Source organism: Solanum stenotomum, chromosome 11 (assembly GCF_019186545.1).
Source record: "Solanum stenotomum isolate F172 chromosome 11, ASM1918654v1, whole genome shotgun sequence".
NCBI lineage: Eukaryota > Viridiplantae > Streptophyta > Magnoliopsida > Solanales > Solanaceae > Solanum > Solanum stenotomum.
This window is the reverse complement of record NC_064292.1, coordinates 51,299,512-51,322,441: the sequence shown is the minus strand read 5'-3', so window position 1 is coordinate 51,322,441 and position 22,930 is coordinate 51,299,512. Positions and strand designations below refer to the sequence as shown.

The 22,930-nt window shown below is 29.1% G+C and overlaps 2 protein-coding genes and 1 pseudogene across 2 annotated transcripts; 2 read left to right on the top strand and 1 right to left on the bottom strand.

Annotated features, from left to right (window-relative positions):
- Positions 1-204: 204 nt before the first annotated feature.
- On the top strand, positions 205-933 carry LOC125846038 (NAC domain-containing protein 78-like). Its single transcript, XM_049525502.1, has one exon. It carries the CDS (start codon positions 205-207, stop codon positions 931-933), a length of 729 nt encoding a protein of 242 aa, XP_049381459.1.
- Positions 934-8,015: 7,082 nt separating this feature from the next.
- On the top strand, positions 8,016-8,729 carry LOC125846037 (protein NTM1-like 9; annotated as a pseudogene).
- A 1,013-nt stretch (positions 8,730-9,742) lies between these two features.
- LOC125846036 (uncharacterized) lies at positions 9,743-10,213 on the bottom strand. The gene has a single exon (XM_049525501.1). The coding sequence runs from the start codon at positions 10,211-10,213 to the stop codon at positions 9,743-9,745; it is 471 nt and encodes a 156-aa protein (XP_049381458.1).
- Positions 10,214-22,930: the final 12,717 nt, after the last annotated feature.

Genomic DNA, 22,930 nt, shown 5'->3' with positions numbered 1-22,930 from the left:
TTGGTAATTAACAAAAATTTAGAGGATTAGGCTTAATTAACACTTGTATAATACCGCCAACTATCCGAACACTAGATGGATTAGGCTTAATTAACACAATATTAGATAGATTAGGCTTAATCAACATATTATATAAACTCAATTAAATTCTATAACATCGATCTTTCTACACATACCAAAAAAAAAAACTTAAGTACAAATCAAATGGCGTTATCAAGATCTAAGCATAGTTTAGGTTTTCGATTCCATCCTAGTGATAAAGAGTTGATCAACCATCTAAAAAGATTCATGCTCGATGGAATTTTTCCACGTCCCAATGTTATCAAACTAAAGGACGTATTTGGAGATTTAGAGCCATGGCAAATTATCGATGGAGAGAAAACATGTTATTTTCTTACGCGATTAAAGAAATTCAATAATTCAAATAAGAGATTCTCAAGAACAGTTGGGAGTGGGACTTGGAGTGGCCAAACAAGTGGTATTTCCATTAGAGATAAATCAAATAGAAATATTATAATTGGATATAAGAGAAGTTTGAGGTATAAAAGTGGTGTTGAAAAAGATCAAAGTGAAAAATGGCTTTTGAAGGAATATTTTTTGCCAGATGAGTATATTAAGAAAAGCAAGAACAAGGATATATTTGTCATTTGTAGAACTAAAGAGAAGACAAAAAACGATGAGGAAAATAATAATGATGACGATGATGATGATGTTAAGGATGAAGATGTTGATGGATTAGTGGATTATCTATTTGAAGGTAATTATGATCAAGTAATTAGCAACAATAATGACAATCAATTAGAGGGTAATTATGAAGCAAGTACAAGCACATTGAACAATTATGGAGAATTAGGTGAAGTTGAGCAATTTAATGGAATTAATCCATATGATAATTCAAGTATTGAGTCTGTATTGGAAATGATTGAATTTTAATGGTTTTAAGCTTGCAAATAGCAATGCTATCAAGTATTTTTTTTTTAGGTTACATTAGGTGATAAACTTTTTTTTTATTAGGTTATAAACTTATAATAGCTTGAATGTGAATAATTTTCTTTTAGAAAAATATGAATTTGCGGTTGAGGACAAATTGTTGCATGAGTAGTTTTTAAAAAAAATATTAATACAATTTCTTCTTTTATTATCTTGATCATCCCCGTTTTTGGTTTTTATTTGTCTTCAATGGTTAGCTATGTATACACAATAAAATCTTATATGGATAGCTCATCCTTATGTTTATCTTCTTCTTTTTTTGATGAAGGGGATCGAATGCAACACAATATATTGCAAACAAATGTCTAATCTCTTCTAATTTTTTGCTTTATAAATAATAATATTACCATGTAAAGTTAAACGCTAAACACATAATATTTTTGTGCATGTGTATTTAAGGCCTCTTATTATAATTTGGTGGTAGACTACTAATTTTATTGAGACGTTCTTGACACAAATCCAAGACATTTTCTTTTATAAGGAAATCAGTTTAGATAGTCAAAAACTTGAAGGTTCAAATTTTGTCTTAAGGTTTTGCCCTTGAAGTTTGTAAGTATTCATCTTCATGAATAAAGGTTAATAATCCATCTTCTTGCTATGTTCATGTGACTTCGGGTGAGTTCTTTGAACTCCATTACCTTTCTCTTTTCATTCCGAATGGGCCATGGAGGCCCAACTCTACCCTTACTTGAGTCAACCCCATTGCCAAGATAAAGAAGCTGATGAACAGGTGGAAATAGAGCTAATACAGGTGTTCGAATGTCCAAAAATGGACTTTATACACTTAGTATACATGAAATACAGGGCTGAAACGGAAATACAAGTGTTTGGAAGCTGAACTGGGCTGTATACACTTGATATACAGTCCGATATACAAGAAAATAGACCAAAATACAGCCTATATACATCTGTATACATTCAGTGTATACATGGATTTTCATGAACGAAAATAGGCCAAAGCCCAATTTTTCTTTGCACAGCAGTAGCAGCGGGAAGCAGAAATGGGACACGAAATGCTCTTTTTATACCGTTCTTTCTTTATTTCATTTAGTTCTTTACTCCATTTATGAATTTATGATGCTTATCGCTAAATCAATAATATTATTGTGCATGTATGTGTAAGGCCTCTTATTAGAATTTGGTGTTATACTATTAATTTTATCGAGACGTTCTTGACACAGATCCAAGACATTTTCTTTTATAAAGAAATTAGTTTAGATAGTCAAAAACTTGAAGGTTTAATTTTTTTTTTTAGATTTTGCTCTTGAAGTTTTCATTCAAGCTTTTTGAAAAAGCTCCGTTGGTGGTGGAACTTGGAAGCTTGTCATCTCATTTTCTCGTCGTCCCGGTTTGCTGCTCCGGAAAAGGCATACAACTTTCCCTTTCTTTAAATCTTCTTTTCTCGTGTCAATTTTGCTTGTTGTTCATTCGATTGTTTGTTTCCAGTTATCAATATGATTGTAACTTGAATGTGTATTTTTATGGGTGTTGTAAGGCTGGTTTTTGGCTGTTGCTGCTCTTGTTATGTTGACTTTCATAATATTGTAGCGATCAGTTTTGAAAAGTTTTATTAGCCTTATGTCATGAACTTGGAGTTTTACTAAAGCTTCGTGCGATACTTGACAACTTACTCACTAATCTTTCAAGATCTTATAAGCTCAAGTAATCCTTTGAAACTAAGATCGCTAAGAGAATGTAAAGAAAGACTTGGAAAGATTTAGAGAGCTTTTTGGAAGAAGGCTTTGTATATTTCTTGGAAGATTGCTTACAACATGAGTGATCCCTTACAAATGAATGCCCCATCTGTTTATACTACAACCTAGGAGCTAAATTGCAAATAATATTTACTTTACAAGTTTCCTAATAATTACACTTTGGTCCCTTTCTACAGTTCTCTACATATTCTAGGGATTTCTAAAGGCTTCTTGGAAATTATCTAGGGAATTCTAGAGTGTTCTACTAACCTCCCCACAACTCTAGATTTTTCTCCCTTATTCCGGTGCAAAATTTGAAAGGCAAAGTGGTGGGCATGACACTTAGCTTATCATGAGTCTGCTTTGATGCTTAGTGTTGGACGTCATTTTCTTCGTTCTTTCATATCAAGTTGGATGATTAAGTCAAGACGTCAAGATTTTGAGTTCGTGTATAGTATTTTGTTATAGCTCCTTTTGAATCTTTTCTACTTGAATGTTTATTGCGTCTGTCTCGAAGTGTAAACTTTATTTTCCTCTTCCAGATTTCAATGTGTTCTGTTCTTTTTTTTCTTTTCGAGCTTGCTGTCTATTGTTCGTTCTCTTCATCCCTTAAGGTGTCTTATTTTGGAAAGTGTGTATGCCAATTCATTGTTCAGGTGATTAATTTAGCTCATTTGTAAGTATTCATCTTCATGAATAAAGGCTAATAATCCATCTTCTTGCTATTTTCATGTGACTTCGGGTGAGTTCTTTGAACTCCATTACATTCCTCGTTTCATTTCGAATGGGCCATGGAGGCCCAACTCTACCCTTTCTCGAGTAAACCCCATTGCCAAGATAAAGAAGCTGATGAACAGGTGGAAATAGAGCTAATACAGGTGTTCGAAAGTCCAAAAATGGACCGTAGACACTTAGTATACATGAAATACAGGGCTGAAAAGGAAATACAGGTGTTTGGAAGCTGAACTAGGCTGTATACACTTGGTATACAGTCTGATATACAAGAAAATAGACCAAAATATAGCTTATATACAGCTGTATACATTCAGTGTATACATGGATTTTCAGGAACGAAAATAGGCCAAAGCCCAATTTTTCTTTGCACAGCGGGAAGCAGAAATGGGCCACGAAATGATCTTTTTATACCGTTCTTTCTTTATTTCATTGAGTTCTTTACTCTATTTATGAATTTATAATGCTTATCGCTAACTTTTTAACATCTTTAAATTAAAAATTTTAACATCTTTAAGAAAGTAACATGTTTTCTCTAAAGAAATCTAGTAGCATAATCAAATCTTGGATCAACTTTTTTTACTGATTTCCATCTTATCATCACTGGATTTTCTTGAATATTTTCAATAATTTTTAACGACATCAAGAATTGAAGATGTTATAGTCTCTGATTTTTCCTTGAGATCTTCCATTAACATGTGGTTTGTAAATTTATTGTGCAAGCTTAAATTATAGAGAGATGGAATTAATTAACTAAAGATGGTAAAAGAAAGAATATTGAAATGAAATATATATATATATATATATATATATATATGAGAGTACTATGGTTGGAATAAGACAGGGTAGTTGAGGCTTGGAATGTTTAATAATTTGTTTTTTTTTGTTTGGGATGTTTCATATATATAGTGTTTGCAAATAGGCGGTATAAATCAAATTTGGACAGGTCAATTCATCAAATGTATCAAGCTCTAACGTGCTTGAAGTTTGTTTGGATAAAATTAGATTGGATCAAAGATGAGTTAAATAACGATTCATTTCTCAGTTTTATATATATATATATATATATATATATATATATATAAAATCTCCCCTCCTTTTATATTTTTTTAAAAGAAAAAAATGATAGATTTTAATTAACTCGTTTTGATCCAACAATTTGATGAGTCATTTCAGATTAAGGGTGTGTTCAGTTGGGATTATTTTTCATTTTTCTCATGTTTGATTGGTCAAAAATTTTGAAAATATTTTTTTTTACGAAAACGAGTTCCTTAAATATGAGGAAAATGACTTTCTTAATGAATCGGAAGTAGGAAAAATAAGTTCTACGCGTGACATCTTCACCAATACCCTCTTGCTCCTTGTCCCCCTCCCCACCATCCCACTCGCCTACCCCACCTCCACCTCCAACAATATTTATCTAGATTATACAAGAATATTTTTAATATAATATTTTTTTTTGTTTATATACCGAACATAAGCAGTTTTAAACATAGACGTGTATTAAGTGAGGTTCTAAAAAATGGATTCATTTTGCCACCTATTTCATAGGATTATTAAACTACTAGAAGAGATGTTCTAAGAAATTTATATGTGGAAGACATTAGGGATGTACATGGCCAGGTTGGTTCGGGTTTTTCAAATATCAAATTAAATCATTTGTCGGATATTTAAATCTATAAACCAAATCAAATAAAAAAACTTGGATTTTTCAACTTCGAGTTTTTTCGGATTTTTTCAGGTTTTTCGGATTTTCGGGTTTTTTGGGATTTTTCCGGTAAAGTATTCATACAAACATATAATTTACTTATACTTCAAATATTTCTTTAGTCCTACCAAAATACGACTATCTAAGGTGTTTCTTAAGAAAATAACACAAAATATTATATGAGTAATGATACTAAAATATCCAACAAAAAATAATAATAATGAAATTGCGTAAAACAAATATTGCAAATTAACAAGTCATAATGAAAATGATCATAATTTAAAAGTACTAAATCATGCTAAAATAAGTTGAATAAGCATTAGTTACATGACTAAATATTAAAGGAAATTAAAATTAGATTACGTATTTGAATAAACCAATGTAAAACCATAGAACAAATATTCAATATTATTGTCATTCTTAGTGTTGAATTGATTTTTTTTTTTGCTTTAGTATTAATTTGATTTTTGATTGAAGCTTTATTATAATTACCAACATCTGTGGATTATAATCTTTATTGAACCATTTAGAATTCTAAGTTTCAAACTTGAAATAATAATATATTAAAAGATAAAAACTATGAAAAAGTATAAGAAATATTTAAAAAATATATCAAAGTAAAAATATTTATGTATAAAATTATATATGTAATGTCGGGTTGGTTTGGTCTCAAGTTGGTTTTTTTTAGTTAAAACCAAACCAACCCAAATATAATCAGATTTTTTTTGCAACACCAAACCAAGTCAAACCAACCACTAGTCGGATTTTTTTTCTCGATTTGCGCTTTGATTCAATTTTTGATTCGATTTTGTACACCCCTAAAAGACATAATCAGATCAGTTTGACATATATAGCTGGCAATTTATTAGTTTGATTTAATTTCATTTTCTTCTTGTTGTAAATTTCCCTCAAGGTCAACTATATCTATTAGACGTGTCACAATCATGATATCCTATTACCAGGAAATGGAACATTAATTTTTGAACTGGTAAAAAACAAAATTGGTCTATTTTCAAGTAAAATGGATAATTAATACTACTTTCGTTCATTTTTAATTGTCATAATTTTCTTTTTAGAGTCAAACTATAATAACTTTAACTAGCATTTTACTATATATTTTTTCATTATATTGATATGTAAAAAAATGCAATTTATAGTACTTTTCGTATAGTTTTTGAATATCTAAAGTTTTTATTTAAAATATCAAATTAATGTAATCTAATTTAACTTTAAAAATTAATCAAATTAACCTTTTATTGAAAAAATATGACAAATAAAAGCGGATAGAGAAAATACTTGGTTTAAGTCACATATTTATTTCTGTATCGGTCTAAATACGAATTTGACGTATAAACGACTTTAGTCTCGTCAAAGTCGTCTTATCAAAGATAGCTCCAATTAAGATGCAAGATCGTATTTGAGGAAAGGGCGACATATATGTGCCCGTTGGAGAATAGAAAAAACTCCGATATCAGTTAACGAAAAATATTTTATTCATAAACTCAAAAGTTCTTAAATCTTAATTCAATAATAATAATTGACTAAATTAGAAAAATTATTATACGTAAATACATAAAATATGAAGAGAATCCTAACTAGTAATATATTTGTTTTCCTTCTTTGAGATGTTCCACATTGACCTCTTGTGTACTAGGGGTTAGACGCAGAAACTTGCGGAATATATTCAAAACAGAAACCATGCAATCAAGACGACCACTCGATTTCTTCTCCTCCTCCTCCTCCTCATCGTCATAATAATCATCATTATCATCATCACCGATCTTACTTTTCTCAATTAACATGTCTTGAGGTGTGAAACCTCCACGAGCCATGACAATATTTTCGAAATTCCGAGAAGCTTTTAGGTGTGCGGTGCGAAGTTTCATCTTGCAAATCATGATAGCAGTTAATCGTTGTAGACGCTTGATTTCCTTGTCATCAGATTTCACAAACTGTAGTCTTGCCTCCATTACTTTAAAGAAAACTATTTTATTTATAAACTCAAAAGTTTTTGAATTTTGATTCAAGTTCTCTCTATTTTGTATATTTCTGTATAACTAGTCATACCCTATTTATAAAAAAGCAAGAAACCAAATTAAATTAGGATTAGAAAATCTATTCTATATAGAATTAGGATAAATAAATACTAACTAGACATTAATTAAGTAAATACCAAAAACAACAAATCCTAAATAACTTAGAATTCCTACTCAAACTTTAAATTATTATTCCAAATGGACAACACATCTTTCTATAGATTTTAAGATGCATTATGGGTGTACACTTGTGACCAAATAGAATATTGATATCTTTGTGCTCAAATCTCACTGTTAATTTTTTTTTTTTGGTAACTAATAAAATCATAATTTTTTGTAAAAGTGTATATATATAATTATATTTAAATATTTCCATTTTTTCTTGTATCACTTTAGTGAAAAAATTGCATGACGCTTTTCAAATATTTTATAATTTTTAATTATTGTGACTTATAATATTTTTTTATGTAATTATAAATACGTAAAAAATAATAATAAAGTTATAAATTTTCAGTTAAAAATAAAAGTTGATTTTGGAAATCTAAAAAAGGTCACATAATTAAAACCAAGGGTATTTATTTTCCAATATTGAAACAAATAATTGTTTATCAATAAATAAAAAAAATTAACCTAAAACCGTCAATTACTGAAATGACAAAAATAGCACTACAAAACTTGGGGTCAAATTTAGTAATTATGTTTCTTACGGAATTAATTACCAAAATTTATCTATCCCAATATTAGATAGATTAGGCTTAATTAACATATTATATAAACTCCACTTCATTCAATTAAATTCTATTACATTGATCTTTTTACGTGTACCAAAAAAAAAAAAACTTAAGTACAAATCAAATGGCATTATCAAGATCTAAGCATAGTTTAGGTTTTGATTTCATCCTAGCGATAAAGAGTTGATCAACCATCTAAAAAGATTCATGCTCGATGGAGTTTTTCCACGTCCGGATGTTATCAAAATACAAGACGTATTTGGAGACTTAGAGCCATGGCAAATTAGCGATGGAGAGAAAACATGTTATTTTCTTACAGGATTAAAGAAATTCAAGAATTCGAACAAGAAATTCTCAAGAACAGTTGGGAGTGGGACTTGGTGTGGCCAAACAAGTGGTATTCCCATTAGAGATAAATCAAATAGAAATATTATAATTGGATATAAGAGAAGTTTGAGGTATGAAAGTGGTATTGAAAAAGATCAAAGTGAAAAATGGCTTTTGAAGAAATATTTTTTGCCAGATGAGTATATTAAGAAAAGCAAGAACAAGGATATATTTGTCATTTGTAGAATTAAAGAGAAGAAATAAAGAAGAAGAGGAAAATAATAATGATGTTAAGGATGAAGATGTTGATAGATTAGTGGATTATCTATTTGAAGGTAATTATGATCAAGTAATTAGCAACGATAATGACAATCAATTAGAGGGTAATTATGAAGCAAGTACAAGCACATTCAACAATTATGGAGAATTAGGTGAAGTTGAGCAATTTAATGGAATTAATCCATATGAGAATTCAAGTTTTGAGTCTGTATTGGATATGATTGAATTTTAATGTTTATAAGCATGCAAATAGCAATGCTATCAAGTTTTTTTTTTTGTTACATTAGGTTATAAACTTATAATAGCTTGAATGTGAATAATTTTCTTTTAGAAAAATATGTTTTTGCGGTTAAGGACATATTGTTGCATGAGTATTTTTCTTTAAATATTGAAGAAAATTAATTAATACAATTTCTTCTTTTAATATCTTGATCATCCTTATTTTGGTAATAATATTACCATGTGAAGTTAAACGCTATAAACAATAAGCTAAGAATAAAAAAAGGCAACCGTAAATCAATAATATTTTTGTCCACGTGTATAAATATTTAAGGCCTCTTTGGTGTTAGACTACCAATTTTATTGAGATGTTCTTGATACAGATCCAAGATATTTTCTTTTAAAAAAAGAGAAAACATAATACTTATGTTTTTTTAGAGCAAGCAAGTCAGCAAATTCTTGTCTACCTCAGCAATACACTTGAACTAATAAAAGTGTCAATAGTTATTGATGAACCTAATCTAGAAAAATGAATATCAATAAACACAGGACAAGAATGGAAAAAATATATAAAAGTAGAATATGTCTCTCTAAAATGCTAACACATTGATGAGAAGAAGATATTACATTGATCTGTTTGTTTATTCATTGCATACAGCATATCTAATTACACGATTTTGAGAATGCAACCAATTATTGCTACTTATCAATAGGAATCATCAGTAGATAGACATTCATATTGATTTTGAGGCAAATATTTTGTACAAACACAATTAATTATTCTAATGTCAAACAAAAATTTTAGAAACAAATGCAAATAATGGAAACTAAATTCAATAAACCAAATCATTAACCTTTTGTTGTATACACATTAACACAAGTCAACCCAAAGAGTTCTTCAAATAAAAAAAATTATAAGATATGCACACCATCAACAATTTAAAGAATCTCTATATATACCGTCAGTATAATCTATTAACACCTGATAACATTTTGTCTACCTTATTTTCACGTAACTAATTTCACTTATTTAGAACCGGATGCCTTCGTGCTGCCTTGCCCTTGACCACCACTACCACCACCGCCGCCACCAGATATAACCTCTGGGGTTTTGACCTTAAATTTTTCAAGTTTCAATTGAGATGGATCAATATCAATTCCTCTACTCTTGTTTAAAGAGTTATCACTTGGGCTCCTTTTGAATGAATTAATCTTGAATTTCTTTTCTTGATCTTTATTGTTTGAAAACACAACTCCAATTTTCTCAAATATAGGAAGAAAATCCTCATGGTGAAATGGAAATATTTTTTTGAAGAATTCTCCTCTTTTCATGTAGATATCTCTAAAGAAATGTAGTAGCATAATCAATCTTGGATCAACTTTTTTTCCTGATTTCCATCTTATCATCATTGGATTTTCTTGAATATTTTCAACATTTTCAACAACATCAAGAATTGAAGATGTTATAGCTTCTGATTTTTCCTTGAGATCTTCCATTAACATATAGTTAACAAATTTGTTTGTACAAGCTAAACTTAATTAGAGAAAGAAAGAAATCATTAACTAAAAGATGATAAAAGAAAGAATCATGAAATGAATATATATGTATGAGAGGACTATGGTTGGAAACTTGGAATTAATAAGATATGGTAGTTGATGCTTGGGATAATTTAGTTTGGAATGTTTCATAGTATTTTTTGTTTGGAATGTTTCATATAAATAGAGTTCGTAATAGGCGGTTTGAATTAAATTTAAACAGGTCAATTCATTAATGTAACATGCTTTAACGCGTTTAAAATTTGTTTGGATAAAAATAGATTGGATTGCACAAGATGAGTCGAATAACGGTTCATGACTCATCATAATATATATATATATATATATATATATATATATATATATATATATATATATATAAAATCTCCCCTCCTTTTATATATTTTCTTTTAAAGAGAAACTTGTTTATAATTAATAAATTTTTCTTGAATTATTAATTAGTTTATATAATTCCAAAAATATATTTTCCATTATACGGACACACCCATTACCATTTTAGGTCAAGTTAAAAGAAATCATAATTCAACCAATTTCTTAAACCTAGATGTCTATTAATTAATTGAGATTCAAAAAAATGATTTATTTTATCACCAACCAATTTATGGTTTCATATAATTATTAAAAGAAATAATAATCCAACAAATTTCTTATTTTCCTGAAGCATCTCATATATAGCTGGCATTTATAATTAGTTTGATCAAATCTCAGTTTTTGCTTGTTTGTTGTAAATCTCCATCAAAGTCAACTGTATATATTACAAAGTTAGACATGTCACAATCATGATATCCTATGATGAGGAAATGGAACATTAATTTTTGAACTGGTAAAAACAAAAGTGGTCAATACATGGTCACTTGATAAGATTGTTGAGGTGGATGTGCGGCATACAAAGAGTAATACGATAAAGAATGGGGATATTTGAGATAAGATTGGAGTGATCCTTTGTAGTGGATAAAATGAAGGAAATGAGATTGAAATTGCTTGGACATGTGAAAATAAGATGGGCTAGCTGACACCCTAGTTAGGAGATGCGAGAGATAGAAGTAAGCCGAGAAGTATTGGGAAGAGGTGATTACACATGATATGACACCACTTTAGATTACCGAGGACATGACCTTAGATAGAAGGGCGTGAAGAACGCACAGGGTAGAATGTTAGTAGGTTGTGGAGTGTGTTATCTTGCTATCCGAGAGTTTAAAGCTTGCTGGTGTTTTGTCATTCTACTAGCTGTATTATTGCTGGTGAGTTATTTATTGTGTTTCAATCACACCACTATTTTGATATATTCTTGGTTCTTTTTTCATTCTACTAGCTGTAGAATTTGCATTGTCCCCTTATTAGTTGCTATGCTTTTTTCATTGTTTTTTTTCTTTGTACTTAATTTTGTTGCACTTAAGTCAAAGATATTTCGGAAACAATCTCTCTAGCTACCTTCATGGAATTATCAAAAGAATTTAAAAACGGAACTAATTCTCTTTTAATAATTTACACATATTCCTTTTTAAATATTTTATAACCTTAATATAAAATATATTCATCTAAATTACTTTTATCTTTCTTTAAATGTCTCATTTAACTATCACGAAATTATTGAAACCATTAAGGATATATTTAATTTTGAACAAGTGGGATATTTGAAACGTGCTTGCCACGGATAATTAGACCAATAAGTCTTTTAATAGTCGTGTGACGCCTATTTTGAGATTAATAATTATTTTAAACTTATATAACGTATATCACTTTCTTCATTTATTAATTTATTATGACTAAGATAAGATTTGATTTGATTAGCATGTAATATAATGATTAGAGCCGTTAATATGGGCTAGGCCTGTTCGGCCGGCTTGACCTAACCCATAATTTGATAGGGGTGAGATACGATTTTTGAAGCCCATTTAAGAAAAGAGATTTTTAGCCCGGCCTGAATAAACCTGTCGATTTGTGGGGCTTGAGAAATATGGATAGGGGCGGCTCGTGGGCCAAATAAAAATTAATAAAAAAATAAAAAAAATAGAGTATATCTAAACTCACAATCTTTTTAAAGTTTGAATTTTGATTTAAATATAAATTATGTTTATAAAATATGTACTACATAAAATAAAAATTCCCTAAAATTTCTAGGGAATCGCTACATAGGTCGTAGCCTATGGAATATTGTGTTTTATTATGATCATTGGAAAACAATTAGACTAATATTTCTATATAGCTATTTATGCTTTTAACTAAAATCAAACTTAGTAAATATTATAAAGATAATTTTATTTGTGGATTTGATTAACGAGTAGTAACATTAACACAATGTAGTATTGTCTTCTCGATATTTATATAATATTTTTTAATTATAATTTAATTTAAAAAATTATAAAAAAAATATTTTTAAGAAAGGGAAAATTGTATATAATAGCAAACTATTAATTGAAATTAAATTCTATAAATATAGTTTGATTTAATTGTACCTCATAGCAAACTGTTGCTATTTCACCTCTCTCCTGGTGAATCTCGCTCGCCACTCTCGTTCTCTCCCTCGCCTCTCTCGTTTTTTATACAAACGCAAGTGTATAAAGTGCGTTTGTGTTTGTATAAAGAGAGAAAATTGTATATATACATATAATTTCGTTCCCCTCTCCCAGATCTCGCTCGCCACTCTCCCAGATCTCGCTCTCTCACTCGCCTCTCTCACTTTATACAAAAACGCAAATGTATAAAATGTGTGAAAATTGTATATATACATATATTTTCGTTCCCCTCTCCCAGATCTCGCTCGCCACTCTCCCAGATCTCGCTCGCTCACTCGTCTCTCTCACTTTATACAATTGATCTTTTTGTATATGTATACCAAAACAGATTATACATCTGCTTTCTTTTGTATATGTATAGTGAAATATACATATTTATGTTTGCTATGGAGCGCAATTATGCAAACTTTGTTATAACATACAAATATGAATTTTGTGTTTGCTAAATGTGAAAGTTGCTCTTTAAGAAAAGAGGGCTGGCCCGACAAAGCCCGTGTACCTGTGGGCTGGGCCAACCATTTTTTGGTCCACGCAAAATATGGGCTAACCCGGCCTTACCCGTAAAATTTCAAAGTCTGTATAGATTAGCCCGAATGGAATGGGCCAACCCATATTGACAGCTCTAATAATGATGGATAGCACATCATTGGAGATTTTCAGATGCATTATGATTGTACACTTGTCCCAAATAGAATAATTGAATAACTTTGTGCTCAACGTCAAAAATTAAAATTTTTGATATATATATATATATATATATAATTGTAAATAAATATTTCTTTCTGTTATGATTTGAATTGACTCGTCTGTACATCATTTTTCAAAAAAGAGGACAACGAGCTAACGATGCACAAATTAAAGAGAATACAATATCTAAAGTATTGTCAAAAGTGCTAAAACTACTTGGGAATTTTTTGTGCAATTCGACATGCAAATAAAAGTTTCATATTGATAGTTTCAATTTCTTTTTTATGTATAAATGTGAAATTCTTAATAATATGAGATTATTTGTGTGAATTTGACTAAAGAGAATAATATTTGGAAAAATTATATGAAATAGCAAACTATTAATTCAAATTAAATGTTATAGCCATAGTTTATTTTAATTGTAATTCGCAGCAAATATCTCATTTTTTTGCCATCTGATTCAGTATACAATTAGTCATTTTATACATTTCGGTATAAAATATATAAAATGCGTTTGTGTTTGTATAAAGCGAGAGAAAAGTGTATATACAAATACAAATGCATATATTTTCGTCATATACACTTATAATTATACAAATACAGATCTTATTATACAAATTACAATGTATAAATGAATTTATACAAAACTGAACAATTTGTATAAAACTGGATGTTTCTAGCGAATTATACAAATCAAAAGCTCCATAGCAAACAGAAAATTTGCTATGAATCGCAATTATGCAAACTATAGCTATAACATACAAATATGATTTTTATGTTTGTTATATGTGAAAGTTGCTCATAATATATTTTATGTTTACTGAGCTGCCTTAGCCCAAACAACATATATGAGAGCCCATCTACACAAGCCCGTGAAAATCAGTATTATCATGGGAGAAATGGGAAAATTATCGCGAATTTTCGATCATTTAGTTTATAAAATATTTATATAGTGTATAGATAATATATATTTCAAAATAAATATACATATACTAAATACAATATATATATACATTGTATATATAATATACATATCAGTTCTATATGTAGTACATACTTTATTTGGTTATATACAACAACAACAAATAGTAAATTTCCTTAATCGTATGAGAGACTTTTATCAGTATCACTAAATTGTAAGCCTCGATCGTTATATTCACACTATAAAATTTCAAAAATAGCCATTTTTGTCACTTTTATCAGTTTGACCACTTGCACCATTTGGTCCAATTACCATGACAGGGGGAGTGCTAACTTTGAAACGTTCAATCTTATGATAATTCATCATCTACACTGAATTCTCTTGAAATATTAATATTCCCAAAGCTCAAACTTCTTTACATAGTAGCCATTTTTGTCACCTTCTTCTTCTTATTATTATTATTCCATAAGGTTTGATGACCAAATTTCTTGAACACTTGCACAAAATCTTCGTAAATATTTTCGGAAAATATTTTCTTGAAAAATTCATTTCTTTGAATAATTCCTAGAGCTCCAACAACCCGGGATCAATGATTTTTCCTGACTTCCATCGGATCACGTATGATTTATTTTCCATCGACATGAATTCCTTCGTATAATATATGTTATGGTTTAAAATAGTTTAATAAGTTATTCTTATTTATTGAATGTTTCTTGAGAAGTACTGAACACTATTAAAAAAATAATTCTTTGAGATAAGAGTTTTAAGATTGAAAATAATTACTATTTTTGGTCTTGTTTTGACATTTACTAATGATTAATGGAGGTTAAGGTGGAATATTGTTGGTGCCTCATTCTTGTCTCCTTTGTTGTAAACTGAAAATTTATAAGTATATCACCACCAAATATTGTGGTGGAATGGTAAAAAGGTTCCGTTTTCATGAGTGAGAATTCTTTTTTGGGGTTAGTTAATTTTTTTTCTATAGAAAATAAGTTTTTTCAAAAATAGAAAATATATTTTGAACAAGTAGAGTATTTTCCTTATTTAACAATGTATGATTTGAACTAAAAAAACAAAACTCTAAATAATCTTGCCTAGATCTAAAAATATATTCACTTGGATAGTTTACCAAATTGATTGATATCTCTTAGAAAGAATCTATTTATCATTACATGATTGATTAATCTTAATTGTGTCACAATTATGAAACTCAAGCATATAATCACATGATTTTGAAGCAAATAGAATTTTTAACAATAGATGTTAATAGTAATAAAATCATACTATCGATACATGTGAAAACAAACGCTCTCTTTTTTTTTTCCCTTCACATAACTAATTTAATTTATTTCGATACTGAATACCTTTACGCACTGCCTCGCCCTTGCCTTTGCCTTGACCTTGACCTTGACCATTATCACCATTACCACCACCACCACCCCTCCCACCGCCACCGCCGCCACAAACCTCTGGGGTTTTCACCTTAAACCTCCACCTACGTTTCTCCTTCTTAGGTGTACATGGATCAATACCAAGACAGGCATCCACTTGATGTTCTTCAATTACTGTACTCCAATTGGAAGGGCTATGACTACTAAGAATCCTTTGGGAATAAATAATTTGTGATTTCTCTTGTTGATCCTTCTTTGAAAACACACTTCCAATTTTCTTGAATAAGTCTCTAAAGAAATGTAACACAATAATCAATTTTCTTGATTTCTTTTTCATCATCATTGCCTTTTCTTGTCTATTTTCAACATGATTAGAAATTGAAGATGTAATAGCTAGCCTTTGAATCTCCATTGAGATTATCTTCCACGAACGTATATTGTGGAAGGTTTCACAAGATTATTTAGTTATATATATGTGTGGAGGGGGGAATGACTCGAACCGTTGTCTGTATCAATTGAGTATCTGAACACATGATCAATTGTTTATATCATACACTTACACAACTCAAATTTTAAAAACTTAAGGTGTGTTTTTAATTTCAAATGCTCGGTATATAGACAATTTAATCAGTTATAATATAGCTTCTTTAAAAAACATATTAGTTCTCAATAAGCCGTAAAAATTCAGACTTGTTTCAAGTGAGATTGATGTGTATGAATAAAAAAAAAGAACATATATATTTTATGTGGTTAATTAATTAAATGCTTCAGAAAACACGCACAAAAACTTTTTCAAAATTTAAGCTTTAAAATATTAAGATAATGACGATGAAATTATTTGAAACGTTCTTGTTACTAAGACTTAACAGATTCAATGTTTTTAGATTAAAATCTTTTATTTTAATTTTAAAGAAAGTTAGTCAAGCAATTATTTGTATGTTTGTTTATTATTTATTTATGACTAAAATTTAGGATTTGATTATTTGATCATTATTAGTTCTTTGTTTAATTTCTTGTTACTTCATCCACACGTTTTGCCGTAAAACCAAATTCTTTAACGATTCCTTCTTCCTCTTGGAATAGAATTTGCGCTACCTAAATCAACAATTAACTCCTGTTGCTAATTTAATTATCTATAATTACATATATTTTTTTTGAAAAAAATTAAATCTAATTGTTTAAGTGTTTAATATGTGTCAAAATTAACCCTAAGTAAAGTAAAAGTGGGATTAGTGTTTAATATTTATTGCCAAATTCCGGCATATTTACTGCAATAACAAGAGCTTGATCTGTAAACTTGTAAATCCCCTCACTCCTCTAAATCCATTGTCGTTTAATATAACTTTAGTTGAGAGCTGATATATCTTCGTTATAAAAGTGATTTATATATATGGAAAGTGAAATAATTATTTTTAAATTTATTTTTTATTTAAAAAATTAAATCAATGTAGGGGTATATATAATCCTTCTTACAAGTATTTTATTTTTTGAATTCTTTAATTCAACGACTAATTTGAATTTATTATTTTAATGGTCAAATTTCTTTTTTCACTAATTTTTTTGTAAAATTTATTATTGATGCCCCAATTTATGTTTTTACAAATAGTTACAAAAACTAAATTACAATATAGTCGCAAAAAAATGAGTTCTAAACTTTTCTCGGACGTTTTTCTCTTTTTCCATTCACACTTCTTTCTTTTTATTTCTCATATTTTTATACTAAAGAATGAAAGAAAAAAAATAAAATAAGGGATAACAAATTCAAATAATAATAATCAAAGCAATCAAAAAATAATTCATGATAAAAAAAATATACAGGTGAATTTTGCTAGAAGGATCATCTATATCCCTATGTAATTTTTTTAAATTTAAAATTAAAATTTTCACTTCGTTAGATAAAAAGGGTATATATGAGTCAGTTTTGTAGCAAACGATATATCAACTCTAAATGACAGAATTGAGGGTATATTATCAAACTCTCTTTTCCTACTAATAATAACAATAACTCCAACTGCATCCGATCTTCATTTTTATTATGGTTCATGGTCAATATAATTAATCTTAATGGTGTCACAATTACTGAAACTATGAACATCTAATCACATGATTTTGAAGCAATTATATAAACATAAAATTGTATCAAACAAGAATTAACAATAAATGTTACTAGTAAAAAAACTACACTATCTACGTAACTAATTTAACTTATTTTGGTACCGGATACCTTTGTGCCCTACCTCGCCCTTGCCCTTGACCATTACCACCACCACCTCTTCCACCGCCACCGCCACCGCCACCGCCACCGCCACCGCCACCTCCACCGCCACCTGATTGAACCTCTGGGGTTTTCACCTTAAACCTCCACCTACGTTTCTCCCTAATCTTCGTAAGTGCCATTGAACCAGTTCTACAATGATTACTAATAACAATTCCTAGTTCTTCCAATTGAGATTCATCAAGTTGTAGTATTTTCATTTGAGATTCATAAATTTCTTTATTCCTCTTCAAAGATCTATCGCTTGGAATCCTTGGAGAATAAATAATTTGAGATTTCTCCTGTTGATCCTTTTTTGAAAACATACCTCCAATTTTCTTGAACAAGTCTCTCACAAAATGTAACACAATAATCAATTTTCTTGACTTCTTTCTCATCATCATTGGATTTTCTTGTGTATGATCAGAAATTGAAGAGGTTATAGCCTCTGACTTTCCATTAGTGTGATCTTCCATGAACATATATGTGGAAAGTTTCACAAGATTAATTATATGTGTGGAAGACATAGGTACATCATTGCTCGCCTTAAATAGTAGATATGACTCAAACTGTTGCTTGTTTCAATTGAACAGCTGAACACATGATAAGTTATTTATATCAAACAGAAACAATACTTAAAGACTCAAATTTTGGAAAAGTTTATGTGTATGTGTTTTCTCACACGCTCGTTATATAGATAATTTAACTAGTTAAAGTATATCTTCTATAAAAAAAAAACGCATTATGTTAATAAGTCGTAAGACTTTAATTTCAAATGAAATTGATGTGTATAAATTAAAGAAGGTGACAATATTTTATGTGATTGACTAATATATAAGTACGATATAAAACGCTTGAGAGAATGCACACAAAAACTTTTTTCAAAATTTGAGCTTTAAAATATCAAAGATAATGACGATGAAATAATTTGAAACGTTCTTGCCAGGGATATATAAGGCTTGACACTTTCAATGGTTGTGTGACACCTGTTTTCAGATTAAGATTTTTTTTTTTTTTTAAAAAAAGTTAGTCAAGTAATTATTTATATTTTTGTTTATTATTTATTTATGACTGAAAATTAGGATTTGATTATTGATTAAGAATGATGGTTAGCACATCATTAGTTATTTATTTGATTTCTTGTTACTTTTATAAAATCAATTATTCGGATAGGATTGTGTTGTATTAGCAAAAAAGGGAGCAGACACATTTCTTTTTATGTTTATAGTAATATTGATTGTAATAGTACTATATTTGTCTAAATTATCCTTTTACTTCTCTTTAAACATTTCATTTAATTATCACGAAATTATTGAAATCAGTTAGAATATATGAACAAGTAGACCTTGTCAACATAATTCGGGGCGGAGCTAAGTAGGGGTTTATGAGTTCGGACGAATCTAGCAGCTTTTCCGTAGATCTTGTATTTGTATTAGAAAATTAAATAAATATATACGTATATTAACTTTTGATCCCTCTAACAAAATTGATTAATGACTTAGTGGTAAGAAAAGGACCGTAGAAATACTTTATCCTGACTCCGCCTCAGATTACATAACATAAAAGTTAAGATTTGATTAGCAATGTACATCGCCTATTAACGTGGTAGAAATCAATGGCAAGTCTCCCATCATTACTGAGTTGAAAACTTAGGTGAATGATGTAAATTAAAAAAACATATACTCTATGATCCTATTGCGTGATTAATTAATCTTAATTGTGGGTGTGTTTGGTATGAGGGAAAATGTTTTCCTAGAAAATGTTTTGATTTTTGACTTATTTTTTCATGTTTGGTTGTTGAGTAGAAAATATTTTCCGGAAAAGTTTTTTTAGTGTTTGATTTATGAATGAAAAATGTTTTTGAGAAATATCTTTTACTTTTACTAGAGTAGAAAATATTTTTTAAAAACCAACATAATTTTTTTTGGGGGGCAGGGGTGGTGGTAGGGGGCTAGCGGGGGGTCAAGGGTAGGGATGAAAAAATAAAAATTTGAAGTTGAAAATATTTTTTAAAAATAAACTTAAATTTTTTTTTTGGAAGGGGGTGGGGGCTGATGGGGGGCGAGGGTAGGGGGTGGGAGAGGGGGATAAAAAATTGAAATTAAAAATATCTTTTAAAAACATTTTTTTGGGGGGGGGGGGGGTAGGGTGCTGGGGTAGAGATGAGGGTGAGGTAAAAAAAAATTAAAGTTAAAAACATTTTTTAAAAACAATCTTTAAATTTTTGAAGGGAAGTCATTTTCCTTCAATTTGAGGAAAATTTTTTCTAAAATAATTAACCCAATCAAACATGAGAAAATTGAAAAATATTTTCCTACCTACCAAACACACCCTGTGTTGCAATTATTGAAACTACAAACATCTAATCACATGCATGATTTTGAAGCAAATATATAAACATGAAATTGTATCAAACATAATTAACTCCTGTTGCTAATTTAATTATCTATAATTTTATTTTTTAAAATAAAAAAATTAACTTTGAACCTTTTTTTGTTAAAGTCTACAACAGGAAATTGCATACAAATAACAACAGATTGCAACCTTTTTATATCTCTAAAAACATTAAAATTAAACACCATATCAAAAAAATTATAATCAAAGAAAAAAATTATTCAAATTGTTTGAAAAATAAGTGGAGCAACGAGAATATTAAATAGTTGATCAACTCTTTAATTATCCGTGGGATAAAATTGAAAACCTAACATATGCTTAGATTTTGATGACGACATTCTATTTTTTTTTTTTTATATTTACGTATATGCAAGGAGAGGTAATTAATATAATTCAGTTAAATTAAGCTAATGGTTGATATGATGAGGGGGTAAAATAATGTGTTAATAAAGCATAATTCATCTTGTTTTGAGATAATACATGATTATGTGCCAAAAATTAACCCCAAGTAAAGTAGAAGTTGGATTAGGGTTTTCATAAATAAAATATTTGTTTTCTTACGTTAAGAAACTAAGAAAGTTAACAAATTTGATTTTTTACAAACAATTCTTAATTTGTCTCACTACTGGAAAATGAGATTCATTTGTTCTCATTTATGTGACATTTTTTTTTGGATTTTCATAGTTCAATTAAAATTTTAATTGTAAATTTGGATACGAAATCTTAAGTTTTTTTAAAAATAAAATTTACTTATTTGAAAAATAGAATACTATAAGTCATAAAAAATGACAATTATAAAATATTTGAAAGCAGTTTGTATGACCATTTAATTTTAAATTGTATGTTTTCACTTATTAAATGATATGAGGATATTAAATTACAACTTATGTTACTTTTTTTTAATATATAAATTTTAATTTTAAAATATTAAAAAAATCTAATCCGATTTAGTTTCATAATTAGTCAAATTAACTCTCGAAAACATGATAGTCTTTGGAGTGGAGGGAGTAGTGAATTATAATTACCATCATATTTAAAGTACGTAACTATTTTTCAAAAATGTGTAAATGAATGTTAACAATTATATTACACTTAATTAATTAATCATATTAACTTATAGTTAACCAGCTTACTTATAATTTGTGATATATGGAGAAAGGTGTTCAGATGAATTGTCTTTGTCGAAAATTAACTACAAGAAAGCTTCTATCATAATAACAAATAGGGTTTGACATAATTACGTATATATAATATTATAAATCATGCGTTCGAACATAAGGTATAACATTTCAACATATTTGTAAATCATCTTTCTGATGAAATTTCGACCTCCACCACTATAATAGCACTCTTTTGGGGTCTAGCCAAAACTAATTATTGGAACCATTTGGCGTAGCCACTATAACAACATGAGGAGTCTTGATCTTGAATTTTTCATTTCTCATCTCATCTCCAACACTTAAACTTCTCTTCATAATAGTTTGAGTTTTCAACTTCTTTTTAGTCTTTCTTATAGAAATCTTCAATTTCTTTAACACCTCTATTGATTCTTCATAATCCATTTTCTTCAACAATTGATCCCTTCTTTTCATATACACTTCCCTTAATGATTCCAAGAGTTCCATTAGCATGGGATCAAGATGTGCTCGATCTTCGTTTTTACTATTGTCATGATCAAAATCATTTCTAGTACTATTACTAGTACTTGCCTTTGATGGCATATTTCTTGTTTCTATGGTATCATACAAGTCATGAGTGGACATTTTAAAAAAAATATGAAGTTTTTGTGTTGTATTTGATTAATTTAGTTTGGTTGTTCCTACATATATATAGAGAGATTGAAATTAAAGAAGATTTATTCTTTCTAAACGTGTAGTTGAGCTTGACAAGCAAATGAACTAACATGCATGACTAGTCAAATTTGACCAAGTCATATTGAATTAATCTTGTTTGATATTTGGTTCCAACATTGAATTGGCACAACTCATGTCCTTAAGAGGAAATTTTAGATACTATATAGTCCTTTTTGCATTCACAACAATAAAAGTGACACTAACTAGCAATAGATTTTTCCTTTTAGTGAATATATTCGCAAAAACATTTAGTTGCAATTGAGTGAATATAATTACATCCAGATTCACTAAAGCCTTTAATGATATTTATATAAAGTGTTGGTCATAAATATTCATATTTATTATCGCCACCAAATTCTTTATTTGTTGTAGTAATTGTCCACGTATAGAAGTCAAAAACTCTTAGCTAGTGTCATTGTGTTCCTTAAAGGGAACGTAAGGAAAACAGAAGAATGAAATGTAGTGATGAGGTTGCTCCTCCCTTAACCAGGATTCTCGAATTTGAGCACTGGGTATTAAGAAATCCTTGGTAGGGAGCACTACCCCCGAATAAGGGGCCCTACCCGGAGCAAATCTGGATTAGTCGGACTCTACCAAACACCAGGTGGGAAACCAAAACAAAACAAAAAGAAATTTTAAA

Bases quoted from the DNA above. Each gene is read 5' to 3' on its own strand.
- LOC125846038 (XM_049525502.1), top strand. From the start codon at position 205: ATGGCGTTATCAAGATCTAAGCATAGTTTAGGTTTTCGATTCCATCCT.
- LOC125846036 (XM_049525501.1), bottom strand. From the start codon at position 10,213: ATGGAAGATCTCAAGGAAAAATCAGAAGCTATAACATCTTCAATTCTT.